Source organism: Cervus elaphus, chromosome 23 (genome assembly GCF_910594005.1).
Source record: "Cervus elaphus chromosome 23, mCerEla1.1, whole genome shotgun sequence".
Lineage (NCBI taxonomy): Eukaryota > Metazoa > Chordata > Mammalia > Artiodactyla > Cervidae > Cervus > Cervus elaphus.
In genome coordinates this window covers 54958978-54979701 of record NC_057837.1, presented here as the reverse complement: position 1 = coordinate 54979701, position 20724 = coordinate 54958978, and the positions used below count along the sequence as shown (strand labels likewise).

Genomic DNA, 20724 nt, shown 5'->3' with positions numbered 1-20724 from the left:
TAATGAGTGAATGAATGAATAAAAGATAAAAATCCAAAATCGAAGAGGAGAGTCTGAGCAGCCCCTGTGGGCCCTCCAGCCCAAGTTGGGGGACCTACCCTTTGTACCTTGAGTTGTTCCCAGATGGAGCTCCCTGGAGCCCCTTCCCCATTGGAGTGGGGCCTTCCACCCCAGGGTGGACCCATTTCCTCTCTGCTGCCCCAAGAAAGATAAACCAGGCCAACAGGGTAGACTTGAAGTGGATGCCCAAGTTCAAGGACTCACTGTGTCTCCTCTCTGGGCCTCCCCCAGGCCTGGCCTCCTGGCAGCAAGGGGCCTAAGCCCCCGCCCCGTTAGCACACACAGCCTTTCTGCACCTGCTCTAGGTAGACGTGAGTCCTCAGCATCAGTGGTGCGGGGACGGATATCGGCGTGGACCCTCGGGTCAGCCTCCAGCTCCCATGGTCGCTCTGTTTCACCTTCCCAGGATGCCTCCCCATTCCCACAGAGGAGAGAACCCAGGCTCATGACGTGTCCCAAGCCCACCCCGCACTCCCCAGGCTGCCCCTTGGGGGGGGCCCTGAACTGCTCTGTCACCCCACCCCAGGGCTGTAGGTCACAGGAAATCTGCTCTTAGTGGTTCACAAGGCTTAGGGTCAGGCACATCCCCGCCGGCGGCAGCTGCCAGCCCTGACAGCATATGTTGCTTTCCTTCTAGCTCCGAGCACATGCTGTGGATATGAACGGCAACAAGGTGGAGAACCCCATCGACCTGTACATCTATGTCATCGACATGAACGACAACCGCCCCGAGTTCCTCAACCAGGTGTATAACGGCTCCGTGGACGAAGGCTCCAAGCCAGGTGAGCCCTGAGCCCCGAGGGAGGGACGTTCCCGAAGAGGGACACGCAGCCCCTGCCGCCATGATGACACCTGGGACTCATCGCCTATGAGTTTATTTAAGCACCCACTGCTCGCACTAGGGAGTGGGCATCCCTGCTCCACATACCTCACAGTCCAGGGCAGACACAGACAGAGGGGCTGAAACAAGGGACCAGAGCCACTGCAGTGACGATTTGGCTCAGGAGACCCCTGGGCGCTGAGTCATGGGGATGGCTGTAGATTAGGGAAGGCTCCTCTGCAGAGGTGACCTGTGGGCCAGGAGCTGACTTGTGATCAGGAGCAGCACTCAGAAGTGCAGGGAAGAACTCTGGCAGCAGGGAGAGCATGTGCGAAGGTCCTGAGGCCGGTCAGGGAGGAGGCTGGCCATCTGAGGCCTCCTGGGCACCTCTGGGCATAGCAGGAAGCCCCTGAGAGGGCTGACTCCCTCGGCCTAAAGAAGTGAGCTGTGTGGCTGAGGCCCTTGGCCCCCCTCAGAGCTGACCCAAGAGCTGACCCGTCTTCCCAAGGACTCCTGTCCAGCATAAATGATAATGACCACTTTACAGTGTCTGGTCTCTGGATCCCATAATGACCAAGAAGTGGGCGCCTCCCTCCCCCTTCAGCTCAGACAGGACTCAAGGCCTGAAGAGGTGGAGCAAGCAGTCCCAACCCCTCGGTGTGGACATGGGTGCGAATCCCCAGCGGATGCTGGCACAACAGCTAAGAGACCCCCCAGCATCACCTGGGAACATGTTATAAGTGCATAGCTGGTGGCCACCTGCTGATTCAGACTCTGCAGGTGGGGCCCCGAGGAGGCAGCCAAGCTCCAAGTAACTCTGCACTTGCTAAGGTTTAAGAAACCCAGCCCCACACTGTCTCCTGACTTGGGGGAGGGTGGGGGGCAGTTGTCCTCAGGACAACTACTCAGTTTAGGGCAGGCAGGGGCAGGGGGCAGTGTGGAGCTGAGCCAAGCACCACTGCTGAGGCCCCTGCTAAGGGCTGCTGGAAGCTGCCACTAAAATTCGGACTCTGGTTACATTTGAACTTGAAAGAAACAAAAGGTCATTTTGATTCATGAGTGATGCCCCGTGCAATACTGGGAACATACGCACAGTAAAGGTGTTGCCTGCCATCTGAACATCACAGAGGCTGCCCCTCCCCAGCCCCCGGTGGGCACCCATCCTGGGAAGACTTCCCGGGCCTCTGAGGAGGGGTCAGCAGGCGTCCAGCATGCAGAGGGGCATGAAAGCAAACATTTATCATCTCTTCTCCCTGGAGGCAGTTGTCACAGCTCTGTCTCCAGGGGCTGCTGCTTCCACAAGGTGAAATGCGTTTACAACTGATTGTCCTCAGAATCAGGAGGCTTGGGCCAGCCTGTCAGCAAAGGGAAAGCAATGTGACATTATTTCTGCAGAAACCTCAGGCAGCTGGGCCCTGCCGGCCCCTGAGGGGCAGGTGGGTGGCCAAATTAGCTACAAACAGCCAAAGAAAGCGAATGAGGACTGCTGACAGCCAGCTCTTTAAGGAGCAGGGTGGACAGTGGGTGTCAGGCTTGGTGGGTGTGAGGCGGGTGGGGACGTTCTTGTTAACGGAAGCGGTGGGTCCTCTCTCCCCAAGACCCAAGACACTCTGTGAAGGTGCCTCAAATCAAGTCTCCCACGTCTTATTTTCGAACAAATCAATGAGACAGTTTTTCCAAACGCATGACTGCCTTTACTCATTAGGATAACAAAAACAACAAACTGTTTCATCTTCCCCTCAAAATCCTGATAAGCCTTTAAGCCAGGATATTGGAGCATCCTCAGATCTCTGGATGTGGCCTAGGCAGGCTGAAGGCTGGCCCTTTATTCCCTGGGCACTCAACACCTTTGCAGGGCTGTTTGCACTAAATGTTGGGTGACTTTCGGAGCCCCTGGGTGCCCCCAGTTCCACTTCTGGTCCCAGAATAACCATCAGAGGGGACCAGAGATGTGACCTCTTTGTGCAAAGCCAGGATGGAGCTGCACGGTGCCTTGTTGGGCCTGGCTTGACGCCCTGGTCCAGGAGGAGGAGGCCATGTCCAGACAGAGCAGGGCCCACCTCCTCAACACAGGAGGCTCCCCAGGACATGGAAACAGTCTCTATAAGTCCTTCTCTCACCCCAGTAAATTACAATAATAAAAGGTTTTACACAATGCCTTTGTGGGATAAGGAAAAACTACCGCCAGAAATTAGTCATTATTCTCTGGAATGATAGGCTAATGAAGGGTTTCAGACACATGTTCTAATGGAAAACAAGTGGAAAGATGTATTCAGTATTGACTCAGCTGGGTAGGAGTTGGCTAAGGTCTGGGATGTTGCGGCGGGGACATCAGCCAGCCGCCGGGGGCCAGATCCCAGGTCACCCCACATCCTCCCCGACCCCCAGGGCCCTCCATGTCATGAAGCCCTCTCTGGTTTTGCTGAGTCACAGGGGCCTCACACACAATTCCGGTTCATACAGCTGTCCAGTTCAGTTCAGTCACTCAGTCATGTCTGACTCTTTGCCACCCCATGGACTGCAGCACGCCGGGCTTCCCTGTCCATCACCAACTCCCGGAGCTTACTCAAACTCGTGTCCATAGAGTTGGTGATGCCATCCAACCAACTCATCCTCTGTTGTCCCCTTCTCCTCCTGCCTTCAATCTTTCCCAGCAACAAGGTCTTTTCCAATGAGTCAACTCTTCACATGAGGTGGCCAAAGTATTGGAGTTTCAGCATCAGTCCTTCCAATGAACACCCAGAACTGATCTCCTTTAGGATGGACCGGTTGGATCTCCTTGCAGTCCAAGGGACTCTCAAGAGTCTTCTCCAACACCACAGTTCAAAAGCATCAATTCTTCGGCGCTCAGTTTTCTTCATAGTCCAACTCACATCTACCTGAGAAGCTGAATTTCTCATTGTATTTATATAAATGGCCACGTGGGGGCAGTGGTTGCCATGTTGGGTTCCCACCCAGATGGGGCCACAGCAGCAGTCCCTCCCCATGCCTGGGATCTTCGGTCCCCTCCTGATCATGGTCCCAAATCCTGGAGGGAACTGGCCAGGGGCCACCAAGACCTGAGAGACTGCATGCTAGGCTGGAGATGTGAAAGGGAGGCAGGTCGGCTGACTGCCCTATGAATGTCCCACACTGGAGTTTTGCTTGGGTGGGTGCCCCACCACTTCCAGGCACACACCCCACCTCTGCCTTTCCAAACTCTGCCTTGACGCCCCCCTGTTCTGTGTCCCCCAAAACTGCTGTGCCCACCCCCCGGGGAGGGACCATCTCTTGCCTCCAGGCAGAAGCTGCACCTGCAGAAGTGGCTATGTAGTGCACACAGGCTCTGCGCGCTCCTGCTGTCAGGACACGTGGGCGCTGGATGCGCATCCCTGTCCAGCAAAACCAGTCTTAAGGAAGCAGTCTTTTCTATCAAATCCTCTTTCCCTAGCTTTGAAATTGACCCTGTGCCCATGAGTTCAGATTAATAATAATTATGAAAAATTATGTCTGTAATATAGATGTTTTCCATAAAGAAATGGAGTTTTGTTTATTTCAAGTGCACCAGAAAGTGGAACCAAAATTAGAATTTCCCGGAAAAAAGGTTCAACTGAGAGGCAACAAGAAGAAACCCAAGAGGATTGTGACCTGGTGCTTACTGAGGCCTGGGGTAACAGAGGCATCTCTGGCCCTGGGTGGGCAGGAAGCAGGAAGGCCGGGCTTTGGGCAACCTTGAACCTCCTAGGCAAGCACCACTCCAAGCAACTCTTCAATGTGCTTCCTGATAGGATCTCATTGGAAGAAATATCTTTTTAAGATACCTTTTTATTTTGACATGATTGTAGACGCACGTGCAGTTGTAAGAAGTAACACAGAGACACCCCACAGACCCGTCCCCTGACTTCCCCCAGTGCTAACCTCTCACAGATGCAGGGTCACACCAGGGTGTGACACTGGTGCAAGCCCTGGCCCTCACTCAGACTTCAGCACGTGTGTGTACGTGAGTGCGTGTGTGCCCATGCAGTTTATCACGTGTGCAGATTCACATGACCTCCATGGTCAAGACAGTAACATTTAAGAAGGCTAACACCCATCTCCCCGCTCACTGATCCATCTGCCCACCATCCCTACCCTTGAAACCATTGACCTGCTCTCCATACCTGTGATTTTATCATTTTAAGACTTTCATATAATTGTGACCATAGCAGTACGTTACCTTTGAGTGTGCTCTCGGTCACTCAGTCGTGTCTGACTTTTGTGACCCCATGGACTGTGGATTGCCAGGCCCCTCTGTCCCTGGGATTCTCCAGGCAAGAATACTGGAGTGGGTTGTCATGCCCTCCTCCAAGGGATCTTTCTGCCCTGGGGATCAAACTCATGTCTCTTGCATTTCCTGCATTGGCAGGCAGATTCTTTACCACTAGCACAACCAGTCCATCCTAAAGGAAATAAGTCCTGAATATTCATTGGTAGGACTGATGCTGAAGCTGAAACTCCAATACTTTGGGCACCTGATGCAAAGAACTGACTCATTTGAAAAGACCCTGATGCTGGGAAAGATTGAGGGCAGGAGGAGAAGGGGACTACAGAGGATGATATGGTTGAATGGCATCACCAACTCAATGGACATGGGTTTGGGTGAACTCTAGGAGTTGGTAATGGACAGGAAGGCCTGGCGTGCTGCAGTTCATGGGGTCGCAAAGAGTCGGACACGGCTGAGCGACTGAAATGAACTGAGCACCACCTGGGAAGCCCATGTTACCTTTAGGGGCTGGGTTTTTCCACTCAGTATAATTCTTTGGATATTCAGGCAAATTGTGTGTCCTACGCACATTTCTTTTCATTGCTGAGAAGTACACAGTGTGGATGCCCTACCCTCATTCTGGTTGTCCCAGTTTGGGGCAGTAATGAAGCTGCCAAGAACTTTCACTCACATGTAGACTTTCATGTGAATTTTCATTTCTCTGGGACAAATGCCTGAGGACTCAGTCACTGGGGGGTACGGGGACCAGGTGTTTAGCTCTGCCAGGAAGTGCCATGCACTTTTCTGGCGTGACCGTACAATCTCCCGTCCCACCATCTGAGTGTTCCGGCTCCTCTGTGTCCTTGCCAGCATTTGGTGGTGTCATTATGTCATGTTAGCTATTCTGACAGATGCACATTGGTACCTCACTGTGGTTTTTATTTCTCTTTCCCTCATGCTAACTATGGTGGTGATCCCTTCTTGTGCTTGCCATCTGCATCTCCTCCTTGCTGAGACGTCTCTTCATGTCTTGTGTCCATCTTCTAATTAGTTGCTTTTTTAATCACTGAGTTTTGAGAATTCTTTGAGATGCAAGCCCTTTGCCAGATGTGTGGTCTGCAGATAATTTCTCCTACTCTGGGACTCATGTTTTCATGCTCTTCAGGGGGTCTTTTGGGAGCAAGAGTTTTTCATTTTGATGAAGTTTAATTTTTCACTCTCCTTTGATGGATTGGACTTGGGTATTGAGAACTCTTCCCAAACCCTGGGTCCTGAAGATGTTCTAGGCTTCATTCTAAAGGTTTTATAGTTTCACATTTTATATTTCATCCTTGGTCCATTCCAAGTTAATTTCTTTTCTCTTAATGTTTCAAATTTGTTCATCTATTAACAAAAAAATGTGCTTCCCCCCACTCCATTATATTCACATTTCAGGGATGCTATAGACTGTTCTAATTCACTTTTGGACATTGACTTTTCTATTCTGAGTTAATTTCTGTGTGATTTTTATAGAAGGCGTGAGACTTAGTCTGGTTCATTTCTTTGCTTATGGATGCCCAGATGCTCCTGCACTGTTTGTTGGAAAGGCTTTCTGTCTTTCATTGGGTTGCTTGTGTACCTTTGTCAAAAATCAGTTGGCTTGTTTGTGGGTTTGCTCTGGGTTCTCTGCTCCCATCCACTGATCCGCCAGCACCTCGCTCCCTGGATGCCGGTAGCTCCATAGGAAACCTTGAGTGGAGCAGAGGTAAAGGCTGTTTCAGACCCCAGCTACCCCTGGTCCTCGCGGGGTGGGACTGAGCACTTGGCAGGTGACGTCACATGGCACTCAGCCACTCGTCTTAGACTCCCAGTGGCCAGCTGTGGCCTGCGTGTGGCATGGCAGGGCCTCGGCCGGCCACTCACTCTGTCCCATGGTTAAATGGAGGTAATAGTACCACCAACCTGGGGGAATCAGCTGAAGGCGTCCACCTGAGGCACCTGACACCTGTGCTATTGTTAATAGTGTAATTACTATTAACAGGTATTACCTTATTTCTATTGTTAAATGTTCTTACTCAAAATATCGGTTCATTTTCCCAACTCTGGTAGCAAGTTACATTGTCAGATGGAATCTCAGATTGAACCGTAAGACTCGCTTAAAACCAGCTGTCCTCAACATTATGTTCCCGCGTCCCTCAGGTCACCTGATGGCCGAGCCAAACCTCAGACATTCTGAATTTTCACAAACTCTCCACTGGCCACGGCTGAATGATGGCCATTTTGCAGCCTGGGCTGGGCCAGCCGGAGCCAAGCTGAGGCCTGGTCCCAGAGCTGATGGGAGGATTGGGCCCAGGTCCTCCTCCGGGCCCTGCCCCCTCCAGGAGGATGCGCAGGAGAGGGAAGGGGAGGGGCCCTCCTAGGATGAGGCCACAGTTGGGCCTTGGCCAATGGGGCGCAGCGGCGGGCGTTCACGAGGAGAAGCTGGAGGGAACCCCTGCAAGCCCCGGCCTCCAGCCGAGCTGGCTTCCCCATCGGGCCCCCACTCACCCCTCTGACCCCAGTCCTGTTCCCAGAGTTGCATGGGGTTGGGGGGTGGCACTGCAGAGCGGAGGCTGAGACCCTGGGAGGCCCTCGGCCAGGCCAACTGTTTTCTTCACCAGAAGCAAGGCTCTCCTGCACCTCGGGGTGCCCCTCTGGGGTGCAGGCGCATCTTTAAAAGGTCAAGTTCGGCTCCTTGGAACTTGGCCTCTTTGAGAAGAAGAAGGATAGATTTAAAAACTCTGGGCCCCCTGACCTGCAGCTTCTGAGCCCGACCGCTTCCCAGGCTCCTGAACCTGGACGGGGGAGGCCCCGCGTCTCTGCTGGAGGCCTCGGGCTCCCCCGCAGTGGGCGCACCTGCCACTGATGCTCTGACTACGCGGCCGCCATGAAAACAGCACTGACCCGGCCCCCTGGGGGCTGGGCACCGCGTTAGGGCCTCCAGACAGGAAACCTGCTGAATCGCGGACAGCCCGGTGACAGGCACTGTGGACAGGAGTGAACAGAGGCGAAGAGCAGGTAAGAAGAGACACAGCGGGAACCTGTGTCGGGAACCTGTGTCACCGAACCAAACCCGGGCCGCCCCCCGGTGCGGAGGTACCAGTCCACCCACACGGGGTGTGGTTGTGGTGAAGGAACGTGTGGTGTTTACTGAAACGGCTCCAAACGGGGACAGGCGGTTCGTGCTCAAAAGATCCAAACCCTTCTTGCGGGGTTGAGGGTAGCGGGTATGGGGGGCGAGCAGGAGAGTGATGACTAGCTCGTGCACAATTCTCTGCTTGGCGGGGTCACACGGCAGGGCGGGGTCGCAGGGGTCAATATTATCAACTCTTAGGCGCCTGTAGGTCGGGCCACGGTGCTCAGAACTCATGGTCATCAAATAGTTAATGTCCTCCACAGGGTGGTGGTCTCAGGCTTTGTTAACCTACCCAGGAGACCAGCATCAGATGCTGTTATCCGGGTACTTCAGAGAGGAGCTGGTGCAGAGGACTTGGGGGCGGGGCCAGCGGGGGCGGGGCCGGCGGGGCGGGGCCAGCGCGGGGAAGTTGGGGCCGAGGCCCGGGTGTGTCCTGCTTCCGCTCAGGTGGAGGGAAGAATAAAACCAGGTGATCTGGCTCACAAGCTGCAGTTCTAACCTTGGAGCTAAACTGCCTCCCCTCCCCAGCCTGGGTCAGGAATAACTATGGACGCAAGTCTCAGAAAACCCAGCTGAAACAAGTAGCCTTTTAGATGAGCGCATGAAGCCGGCAGACTCACCATCTCTGTGCCCTTTGCCTCCCTCTCTGATTTCTCACCACGAGGTCACAATATGGCTGCTGTACCTCCAAGCATCACATCCGCTATCAGGGGAGAAGGGCAGTATGTAGCGTGGGAACCATCCCCCTGGAAAAGCACACACCAAAGCTGTGTGTGAGGTGCCCTTTTTCCAGGGTGGGAAAGCGTGAACTCCACCTCCAGGAAGCCCATTGTCCAGTTGAGGAACCAAAAGACAGGTGTGCTAGGTAGGGGCCTACAGATGGTATCTGATGCAGGTGTGGGCAAAGACCATCAGGATGGGAGAAGTCTTTCCTGTCCCAGGGCCTCTGCACGGGCTGTGCCCACAGCCTGGCCATTCTCCCCCTGACCACTAGTACACTGGCTCCTCCACGCTTCTCCAGAGCTGTCTTCCCCACCGCTCTCACCAGCAGGCCCCTCCCTTCACACTGAGGCCTCTGGTCGAATCACTACTGCATCCTCTCAGTTTGTTGTCATCACTGCTTTTCCCCTTTGTGGGGCAGAGACCCTGTCTGTTCCATCACCTCCTCCATCACCACCACCATGTGCCTGAGCAAGGATGGGATTCAGTGACAGCTCAGCCTGAGCCACAGGCCAGCTCGGGGGTGGGGACCACACCTCCGTGCCCAGGGCCCCACCTCCCTGGAGCTCCGAGGGTGCACAGCAGTTCTGTGAAGGCCTCCTGGAGGGTCCACACCTGTGCAGAGGGAGGCGGCCAGGCCTGCGGTGTGCCCCAGCGGCTGGCAGTGTCTGATGCTATGTGGCTCAACCCCTAGTCAGGTTTGTCCTGCTGACCCTCCAGTCTCACACTTCCTGCCACCCTGCCCAGCCCCCACTTTTCAGGAAACAAGCTCACAGGGCTCAGGACGGACCTCACAGCTCCATCCTCATACCTGCACCAGCTGGGGGTCCATGTCCTTACAACAGCCCTTCCCTCTGGAAATCAGAGTTGCCGTGTGGTCTCCTGCCTGGAGGCAGCCAGACGGGTCTCATGGCGTCTCTCGAGCCTCCCAAGAAAAGATTCCTCCGTATCGATTATTTTTACTTAAAAAAAAAAAAAAGCTCTAATTGGAATCTCTGCTTTTCCTAACCCCTTGTAACTGCATGAGGGCCTATGTTATAAATTTTGAAATTAATGTCACTTTAAAATATTAAATAGCAGAGAAATCTACATGCTGCAAATGAAGTCAAAGAAACCTTCATCTATATAATGCAGAGTTTTGCTTAAATAGATTATTCTATTAGTGGGCCCTGTTTATTTATTTATTTTATTTCTGTGCCAGTGGAGGTGCCCCTGAGACTAATGCCACGGACTATTGCACAGATGGCACCAGATACTTGAAAGTCATCCGAATATTAAGAATTTAAATCTTTAGCCTCAGTGATTTGAGCAGAAAGCCAATTATGGGGCTGAATTAGTTTTCAAATTAAACTGCGATTTAAGGCTTGTGAAATTAATCCTTTAAGGCTCATGGCAGCGTTTGTACATGAACTCCTCGCAAGAACCCAACCTCTGTCTTCTCCCCCTTTCCCTGCTGGCCCGATTAATAGAGAGATGTCCAGCATCTCAGGCAGCAGACGGCATGCCCTCTTAGATGAAAATGCAGAGCGATGTTCAGTTTCATTTGTTAAGATGAAGTCAGGCCTTTCTACTGGGGAGGGAGGGAGACCCAAGGAGAAAGCCCCAGAAGGTGATTTCCTCCTGGATCTCACAGCCCAGCTGGTGGGGAGAGGCTTAACTCCCAGGTTACGACAGAGGCTGCTGCAGTGAGCAGTCCCAGCAGAGCGCACAGCTGGATACCACGGCCAAATCGCTCCCTCCCATGGGTGGCCCAGGCTGCCTCAGCAGGTACACCATGACACTGAGGCTACTGCGCGCTTACGCTGCCCGTGGACCAGACTGGAGAAGGGTCAGGCTTAGCGGGGGACTTGATGGCCAGGTCATGCCTTCCCAGACACTGGGGCCAGCCCTGCTCACAACCTGAGGTGTGGTGTAGCTGCTGAACACTCGCTGGAGGGTTTAGGAAGGGGTGCTGTCAAGTGTAAGGGGAGTGAGTCATGGGACACAGGCCAGGGGCAGAGGTAGGGTGCCGCCCAGGTCAAGGCCGGCCCCCAGGTCAAGGCCTGGCCCCCAAGTGAGGAACCATCTCGGAGTGCCCACTGGGGGTGGCGCTGGGGGCTGGGACAAGTGCCCAGACCACAAGCAGAGGCCGTCTCCCCAGGAGGCTCTCCAGGTTTCAGAAAGGAGCTCCTTCCACCCCTGCCCCGCCCTCTTCTTCTAGGAAGGAAGTGAAAATAACCCTGAGCCCTAGATCAGTTCCAGGGCCCCGAACACTTATATTTCATCTGGGTTTGTTGCCATGGCAACCCTGCCCTTGGCCTTTGGGCTCAGAGCACTTGGGCATGCCTGGGTCACCTGACCACAGAGCAGTGGCCACGGACCCGCCAGGTTTTCAGAATCTGTTTTGAAGGAAACCAAATTGTGATTAAGGCTGAAAAAAAGTCCCATCAGTTTTCCTTTTTTAAAATAACATTTTACCTTCTGATCATCAAGTGATAATCTTTGGAGGAAACTTGGGAGATATAGAGAAAATCACAAAGAAAAAAACACCCTCTTCCATCTTGCCTGCCACGCAGATTGCCGTGAGCACATCTGTCAAAGATCCCTCTGGTCTCCTCTCTGCACGAACACATTGTTATATTAAAGAACACAGTTTAGAAACTGGATTGTTCTCCATTTTGCTGTATATCATGAACACTTCAAGTGTCATGAAATATTCTGGCTTTAAACGATTCCATTGTGGGAATGTACCACAGTTTATTCAGCCAGTTGTCAGACTTTCAGCATCAATTACTTATTTTTTTAATTTTTTTTATTTTTGGCCGTGCTGGGTCTTCACCACTTTGCATGGGCTTTCTCTAGTTGCAGCAAGCAGGGGCTACCCATCATTGTGGTGTGCAGGTTTCTCATTGTGGTGGATTCTCTTATTGCAGAGCACAGGCTCTAGGGCATGCGGGCTCAGTAATCGCAGCTCGTGGGCTCTAGAATGGGTAGGCTTTGGTAGTAGAACAGTAGGCTTCAGCAACAGGCTTAGTTGCTTGGCGGCATGTGGAATCTTCCCAGCCAGGGATAGAATCCGTGTCCCTGCATTGGCAGGCAGACTCTTTACCACAGAGCCACCAGGGAAGTTCTCAATTACTTATTAATTGTGCTCCTCATTTGCACTGCTAGGTGTGAGGTTCATGGGTCAGGGACATTTTTCTACTTTTATTTGAGACCATTGTTGATACACATGCATTTGTGCAACAGAAGGCACACAGAGCTCGCATCCACCTTCCCTGACAGTAATGTGAAAATAAAGACTGGCTGATGGGGACCAGCAGAGGCTGTGTGTTCAGGGCATGGCAGGGCGGGGAGCGGTGGGGGGGGGGGGGTTCACCAGCCACCATCACAGGCAGACTGGAAGGCGTGGAGAGGGGGGCTTGGGTGTGCCCCAGTCGGGGCTGGGGGACTGGCAGTAGGGGCCTAGTGTGGGGCATCCTATGTGATTGACTAGGGGTGCATTTTGACTTTTCTGGCAGATTTGGGTTTTGTTTTTATTTGGCTGCATTGGACCTTAATTGCGGCCCACAGACTCTAGAGCACGGGCTCAGTAGTTGTGGCACACAACTGCAGCATGTGGGATCTTGGCTGCTGTGTTCCCTGCATTCCAAGGCAGATTCTCAACCACTGGACCATCAGGGAAGTTCCTGGCTGATTTGTTTTTAACCTGCCTCTGATGACTCAGTTATCAGAGTCTCCCCTGCTCTGGTCCTGGTCAGTTCTTTCCCTCTGTTTTCAGACAGGTTTTGTCTTCCTGTGTGCCTGGTTCATCACGGGTGGAGCCCTGTGTGTGAACAGTTGCCGTGGTGACTTGAGGCTGTGTGAGACAGTACCTTTCTCTGTGGAGGATGTGCTTTTGCTCCTGCCAGGGACACTGGTAACCTAAGTCACCTTAACTAGAGCCGTGCTCCTGCGAGGCCATCTCTTTCCCATTCACCCTCACCCCTGGAAGTGCACTGCCCTTCCAGATCAGCATTTTCCAGGTGCTCCCACACACACGACCACGGCAAGCCCTAAGCTCAGTGCTTTCACCCCATTCCCATCAGTCTGTTGAAAGATCCATGTAGCTCTTCGGCTGTCAGAAACCGATTTGGAATCAGCAAACATCTCAAGAGGAAAGATGGTCCCAGGCCTGGGCTTCCCTTTCCAGCCAGCACCCCCAAGTCTGCGCTGCTGGTGTGTCTCTGCCCTGAATGAGCTCTTATTGCATGTGAGGTCCAGCTTCTCTCGTTTTCCTCGGGAGGAAGATTGGTTTAAAATAACATGGTCCACCATTTGCTAAAAACAGGACTTTCTGGATTTCTTTTAAATACTGAATGCCTCTGGGGGAATTCTACTGATAATTAAATTCATTAAAATTGGGTTTACACACAATTCTTTGAGAACAGCCATTGCATGAAGGTAGGTGGATGCGTTTGATGGACTTTCTTCCTATGGCTTTCAAAACACAGAAGTTCTGTATGTTTCCCCTAGAAGACACTCGATAAACATGAGTGGAATGAAGGAATAAACATCCTAGTGGGTGTGCAACATCTTGGTCTGACTGCAGCCAATTCCCTCTGAAATCCAGCAAATGAGTTCATGTTCACTGCCACCCTCGACCCCCACACTTCTGGCTGCCTGCAGCCTGTTCTCTGCATGTCTTTTGTTTAATGATATATTTTTTAAGATTGATTTATTTACTTTTTTTATTTTTTGACTGTGGTGGGTCTGCGGAGCTACACGTCAGCTTTCTCTCGTTGTGGTGAACAGGGGCTACTCATCATTGTGGTGCCCTGGCTTCTCATTGCGGTGGCCTCTCTTGTTGCCGAGCACAGGCTCTAGGCACACAGGCTTCACCAGTTTCAGTGTGTGGGCTCAGTAGTTGTGCCTCTCAGGCTTAGTTGCCCTCAGGCATGTAGGATCTTCCTGGACCAGGAATTGAACCAGTGTCCCCCGCCCTGCATTGCAAGGTGGATTTCTAACCACTGGACCAGTAGGGAAGCTGTCTATGTGTCTTTAAGACATATATTCGACCCACTCTCCTGATGAAAACATCTCCCTATGATCTTAGAACAAAGTCCAAAATCCTTGCTGTGGGCCCAACCCACCTCCAGCCCCATCACATGCCCTCACCTCCCTTTTCCTCAAACATCCAGAGCTCTTCTCTGCCCCAGGGCCTTTGTCCCCCCTGCCTACAGTCCTGCCCCCTACTTCCCCACCCCACTGCCCTCATCTCTCAGGCCTGCCCTCCTTCCTCTGAAGTCCCCTCCCACCTGGTTACTCTCCATGTTCGCACAAGCATTCTTACCCACTTCAAAGCCCTTATCCCAGCTGCCAATGATGTGTCTCTCCTGTGTGTTCTGTCCTTCTTCACTGGCCTAGTAGGGGTGGGACCATGTCCATATGGTTGTTCTCTACACACTGAGCACAGAGCCTGGTGCCTGAACACAGCAAGTGTTCAGTCAGTAACTGAGGGGTGAAGTGAAGGGAAAGTCACTCAGTCATGTCCAACCCTTTGCGACCCCATGGGCTATAGCCTACCAGGCTCTCTGTCCATGGAATTCTCCAGGCAAGAGTACTGGAGTGGGTAGAAAATTCTTCTCCAAGGGATCTTCCCGACCCAGGGAATGAAACAGGGTCTCCTGCATTGCAGACAGATTCTTTATGAGCTGAGCCACCAGGGTTGCCCAGGAATCCTGGAGTGGGTAGCCATTCCCTTCTCCAGGGTGTCTTCCCAACCCAGGGATTGAACCAGGGTTCCCTGCATTGCAGGCGGATTCCTTTTTTTTTTTACTTTACAATATTGTATTGGTTTTGCCATACATTCACTTGAATCCTCCATGAGTGTACATGTATTCCCCATCCTGAACCCCCCTCCCTCCCCATCCCATCCCTCTGGGTCATCCCAGTGCACCAGCCCCAAGCACCCTGTCTCATGCATCAAACGTGGACTGGCAATTCGTTTCACATATGATATTTTACACGTTTCAGTGCCATTCTCCCACATCATCCCACCCTCGTCCTCTCCCACAGAGTCCAAAAGACTGTTCATTACATCTATGTCTCTCTTGCTGTCTCGCATATAGGGTTATCGTTACCTTCTTTCTAAATTCCATATATATGTGTTAGTACACTGTATTGGTGCTTTACTTTCTGGCTTACTTCACTCTATATAATAGGCTCCAGTTTCATCCACCTCATTAGAACCGATTCAGATGTATTCTTTTTAATGACTGAGTAATATTCCATTGTGTATATGTACCACAGCTTTCTTATCCATTCATCTGCTGATGGACATCTAGGTTGCTTCCATGTCCTGGCTATTATAAATGCAGGCGGATTCTTTACCAACTGAGCTACCAGGAAATTGAGAGCTAAGCATCCCCATACACTGGAATATTATTCAGCCATAAAAAGGAATGAACCCCTGGAGAAGGAAATGGCAACCCACTCCAGTATTCTTGCCTGGAAAAGTCCATGGACAGAGGAGTCTGGCGGGCTGAAGTCCATGGGATTACATGACTGAGCATGTGTGCACAAGGGTGGAGGGAAATGGGTTGGTAGCAATAAAGTGGTAGAACTAAAAAAAAAAAAAAAAAAGGAATGAACCCTGAAATCATTAGCCTCAGAGAAAGACACCAGACGCAAAGGCCACATGGTATATGATTTCATTTATAAGCCATGCTCAGAAGAGGCCGATCCATAGAAACAGAAAGTGGACACATGTTGCCGGGGGCTGGGAAGGAGGATGTGGTGAAACTCTTAGTGGACACAGATTTCTCTGGGAGGATGACGGGATGCTCTGGAATTAGATACTTTCTACTGACAATGGCACAACAACTGAAAATGCCAGAATACACTGACTTGTGCACTTTATTTAATTTTTTGACTTGTGCACTTTAAAAGGGTGAATTTTCTGATGTGTGGATTACGTGTTGTTAAAAAAACCTATATAAATCTGAGGATTCTATGAGTGGGCAGCAGGGTCTGCAGGCCTGGAGCTCCTTGCCTCCTGCAGTGTTGAGCCCCATCTACCGAGGATGTCCTGTCTTTCAGTCATGAAAAGGTGGGTCCTGAGCCCATTTGTCTCTGGTTGGAGGATGAGGACAGAAAACCTGAACCCTGTAAAACAGATTTCCACCTTCCTCTTGCTGTTTGCCTTCTTTTCTGTTTCCATAAAATGCATCTGCCTTAAAAAAAACTTTTATTCAGTTAAAGCCGACAGTAAAGCTGACTCTGTGTCAGGCCCTCCCTGGACAGGAGGGTGGGGGAGGCTGGACAGGCATGCAAGAGGACCTGCTGGGTACACACCTTGTACATGAGAGACTCTGGGAGCATGCAGGTGAGACCCCTGCCTCGACCATGGAAGTGTCTCCACCACTGTCCGCCCAGCTCCTTGCACAGCACCAGCCCAGAGCAAATGCCTAGCATATGTCTGATGAATGAAGCCCCCCGCCCATTACCCCCTTGGATCCCAACAGGCCTGGGGTCCCTCCCAGCCCCAAGCCAAGTTCAGCCTCAGCATAAGCCACCACCTCCAAAAAGGACCCAGTGGAGGATGGTGCCCACACTCCCTCTCCCCTGTGGGCCCTTGACAGCACACTGGAACAACCTGGGAACACGGAGCTGAACCAAGAACATGCAGATGAGGACAAGGGTGGCATGCCCCAGGGGCAGGTGCAGGGCTGGGAGCCCATGCCAGTCAGAACTCTTCGTTGCAAGCAACAAAGGTAGTGTAGTGTTAGTTCAGTCATGTCTCTTTGTGACCCCATGGACTATAGCCCGCCAGGCTCCTCTGTCCATGGGATTCTCCAGGCAGGAATGCTGGAGTGGGTTGCCATTCCCTTCTCCAGGGGAATCTTCCCGACCCAGGGATCAAACCCGGGTCTCCTGCATTGCAGGCAGATTCTTTACCATCTGAACTGCCAGGGAAGCCTAAAATAGCATAAAATAAGAAAGGGAATATATTCTAATATTGGTTCAGGTGTACAAAGCATCTGTAAGGGACCCTCCCCTCAATTTTGCTGTGAACCTAAAACTGCTTTATAAAGAAAAGTCTTCATTTTTTTCTGTATAGAGATAAGAGCTTCAGGTGCAGCTTGACCCAGGGGCTGCCCAGTGAGAGGTGGTCACTTGAGCCTGCCATGGCTTTGTTTCCTCTGAGGTGGCCCTGTCCTCCAGTTTCCATCTCTGTTGCCACAAAGTGATCACAGCCCCCAGCCTCACACGCCGGCCCAGCCAAGTCCAGGGGCAGGGATGGCACGCTGAATTCCTAGAAACCCCAAAAAGTACATCTCCTTGCTCCCAAGCTCTGACTGGGTATGGTGCCCACTGCTGACCCGACCACTGTGGCCAGGGGTGGGGGGCATTTTGATCTAGCCAGGGCCTCCCAATGGGGAAGGGTGGGTGCCAATAGGAACACCACACCCTGCTCTCAGGAGGCAGGGGACTATCCCGGGGTGTCCTCTGCAGACCCCAACCCTGGCGCCTGGTGGGGAACGGGCACTGAGCCGAGGGAGGGTCTAGGTACTCACCACCTCTGAGCTCGCACGCTCCGAATTTACTGCACCTGCTTCTGCATCCCATGTGCACAGCATCCCCTCTGAGGGGTCTCTTCTCACTGAGCATCCTTGAGTGCCTATTAGGCACATTCCGGATACAGCCCTGTCTCTCTACTATGTGCTGAGCCCCCACCATGCCGGCCAGAGCCTTGGGCTGTGTGGCTCAGGAGGGAGTGTGCAGGGTTTTGAGCCGGAATTGCAGGCTGTGCTGACGCTGGGTGGCTCCCTCTCCTGACGAAGTCAGAGCAGCGGCCTCAGAGCAGGCTTGAGCCTGGGAAGAAGGCCCCACCCCCGTGGTTCTGCAGGGGGATCTGGGGGTGGGGGGAGGGACAGACACATTCCCAGGGCCTGGCAGCGGCCCAGCCCACCGGTGGAGAAGGACACACACCACATCCAGCCTCCAGGAAGACATGATCATGGGAGACATCTGCCGGGGTATGTGTGAGGGACAGCGGCGGGGATGGCAGGCAAGTCCCCCAGGAGCTGCCTGTCTCTGTTGCAGGCACCTACGTGATGACAGTCACGGCCAACGACGCGGATGACGCCACCACAGCCAACGGGATGGTGCGCTACCGGATCGTGACGCAGACCCCGCAGAGCCCCTCCCAGAACATGTTCACCATCAACAGTGAAACAGGCGACATCGTGACTGTGGCCGCTGGCCTGGACCGAGAGGTGAGGCAGCGCTGTGGAGCCAGACCACGGTCTCCCCACTGCAGTCTGTGTGGGAGAGGGTGGCCCAGAGGGGGGTCGCCACCGGCCTGGGTGGAATGGTGGTGGTCGCTGCTGCTGCCGCCACCAAAGGGATGGAGGAGGGGGATCATGTGTATATGCAGTGGATGACATGTTTATGGTGTGGATCGTGTGTTTATATGATGTGGGTCACGTGTTTGTATGTGGTGGATCACATGTTTATATTATGTGGATGGTGTGTTTATATGATGTGGGTTTCGTGTTTATATAAAGTGGATCACATGTTTATATGATTGGATCACATGCTTATATGAAGTAGATTGTGTATATTATATGGATTGTGTGTATTATATGGATCGTGTGTTTATATGATGTGGATTGTGTGTTGATATGAAGTAGATCATGGGTTGATATGAAGTGGATCACGTTGATATGAAGTGGATTATGTGTATATACAATGGACCGTGTGTATACTCGGTGGATCACATGTATAAGTAGTTGATTTCGCATATATATATATAGCGGATTGCTGTGAATGTGGAGAAGATCACATTATGTATAGTGGACCATGTGTTTATATGCAGTAGATCACATGTGTGTGTAGTGGTTTGCACGTTTTTATAGAGCAGTTCATGTGTATATGCAGTGGACTGCATGTATAGGCAGTGGACTCTGTCCACAAGGTGTCGTGAACGGATGAGGTAGAGCTAACTATGAAGAAGTTGGAGGCTTCTCAGAAGAGGTGGCCTTGCTCTGAGCCTTGGAGGTTGATATAATCAGTTATATTTCCTCCCCTTTGGGACTAAAGACCCGCTTTTTCTGAACACTGCACACCACACATCTAACTGGTTCTGAGCAATCACAGATTCCCACCCCACAGACTCCTCCTTTCAATCAAAAATTTTCACTGAGCACTGACTTTGTGCTGGAAACCACCAAGGGTGCCAGACAGAGAGTAGTGAACAGGGCAAGTGGTGACTGTTTGTGTGGGGCTGACTTCACAGCAGGGAGGAGTGGGCGAGGGGGGATGATCCCCACAAGATAAATGAGTCCAGGTAGTGGTGTGGCTTATAAGGAAATGGCATCATGTGATGTTCACAAAGGATTTGGTAGGGGCTGGCGTCCAGGGAGGCCCCGTCCTGGTCTCAGGAAGGGTGTGTATGAGCGTCCCAGGGCTGTCCTAACGAAGGAAGCATGTCCTCTCTCAGTGCTGGAGACCATGAGTCCAAGATCCTGGCAACCTTGGGCCCCAGCCTGGCAGAGCAGAGGGTCCCACCCACCTCCCCCGGGGGGCAGATCCACTCCCCTGCCCAGCACAACCTTGCTGGCCTCCACCACCTCTAAAGAGCCCCTGCTCATTGCTAGATGAGCCTGGACTTCAGGTGAAGGAAGCAGAGAGGCGGGAGCAGGTGGTACCAGCCCTTGGCCCCAGTCGCCCAGCCTGCTGAGCCATCACCTGCCCTGTTTGAGATAACGAGCAGCCCGCCGCACGGTCCTGCTGGGAGCCTGGCTGCAGCTTCAGGCTTGGAGGAGAGAAGAGGTGTTTCCAGGGCCTCTGCCCGAGGAGAGAGGGCAGCACCCAAGGGACCTTATGCAGAGCAGGGAGACCCCAGCTGGGAAAGCTCGGGGAGGTGGGCGGGGGAAGCTGCTCGTTCCGAAGGCGCAGGGCGGCTCTGAACACCATGCCCCTGCTTTCCCCTGTGAGTGGCCTGCGGGCTGTCCCTGGTTTGCCTTTACCTACGACTATCTGGGCAGGTGTGGAGTGGGACAGACAGAGGATGGGTGGTCAGCCAGAAGCAGGAGGAGGTGTGGGCATGTCTGCTACTTGTGCAAGTGTGTACTGAGCTCATGCATGGCAGAGCCTGCTCTGGACAGTGGGGCGCCCCAGGGACCCCAGCATGGGCCAAGCACTGTGTGCACTGTCACATCTTAGTCCTTGAAACTGCCCTGGGGGGACTCCTGGAACAGCGTTTCTTTCCAGATGAGAAAGGCAAAGCTTCAGGGCTCTTAGTTGCCCAGGGCCACAGGGTCTCAGAGCTCAGGAGGAGCTCAGCCCCCATTCTACAAACTGTCCGTCGTTGTCTGAAGTTCACATTTAACTGAGCAGGCTATTTTTGTTTGCTCTGTCTGGCAACCAACCCTGAATCAGCCGCCCACTCTGGGCCCAGGTGGGGGCAGGGGTACCTCTTGGAGAGTTCGGTATGCATACCCCCTCCTGCATACCCCCTCCTTGGGCTCTGCAGCGCCTGGCTGGCTGCCTGGCACGGGATGGGCCAGCCGGTGTTCTGGGACCAGCCTGGCTTCAAGTTCACAGTGACCCAACCGAACAGGAAGAAACAGCCTGGGCAGTGCCCAGCCCAGGGTCCTCTGGCCTCTGATTGACTCAGTCCCGCCCCTGAGACCAGGCCTCTCCTTTGGGACTGCTCCTGGGTCGGTCATGGGCACCCCACCGGCTCCCCCCCCCCAAAATCTCCTCCCCCCACCTCCCCCC

At 52.9% G+C, this 20724-nt stretch overlaps 1 protein-coding gene across 2 annotated transcripts in view; it reads left to right on the top strand.

Moving 5' to 3' along the window:
* Positions 1–20724, top strand: part of CDH4 (cadherin 4) — a 475206-nt gene that overhangs the window by 422772 nt on the left and 31710 nt on the right. For both annotated transcript variants that reach the window (XM_043884659.1, XM_043884661.1), the window contains exons 6-7: positions 698–842; positions 18043–18215. In XM_043884659.1, the coding sequence (XP_043740594.1) occupies positions 698–842; positions 18043–18215 (318 nt within the window). The remainder of the gene's footprint in view (positions 1–697; positions 843–18042; positions 18216–20724) is intronic.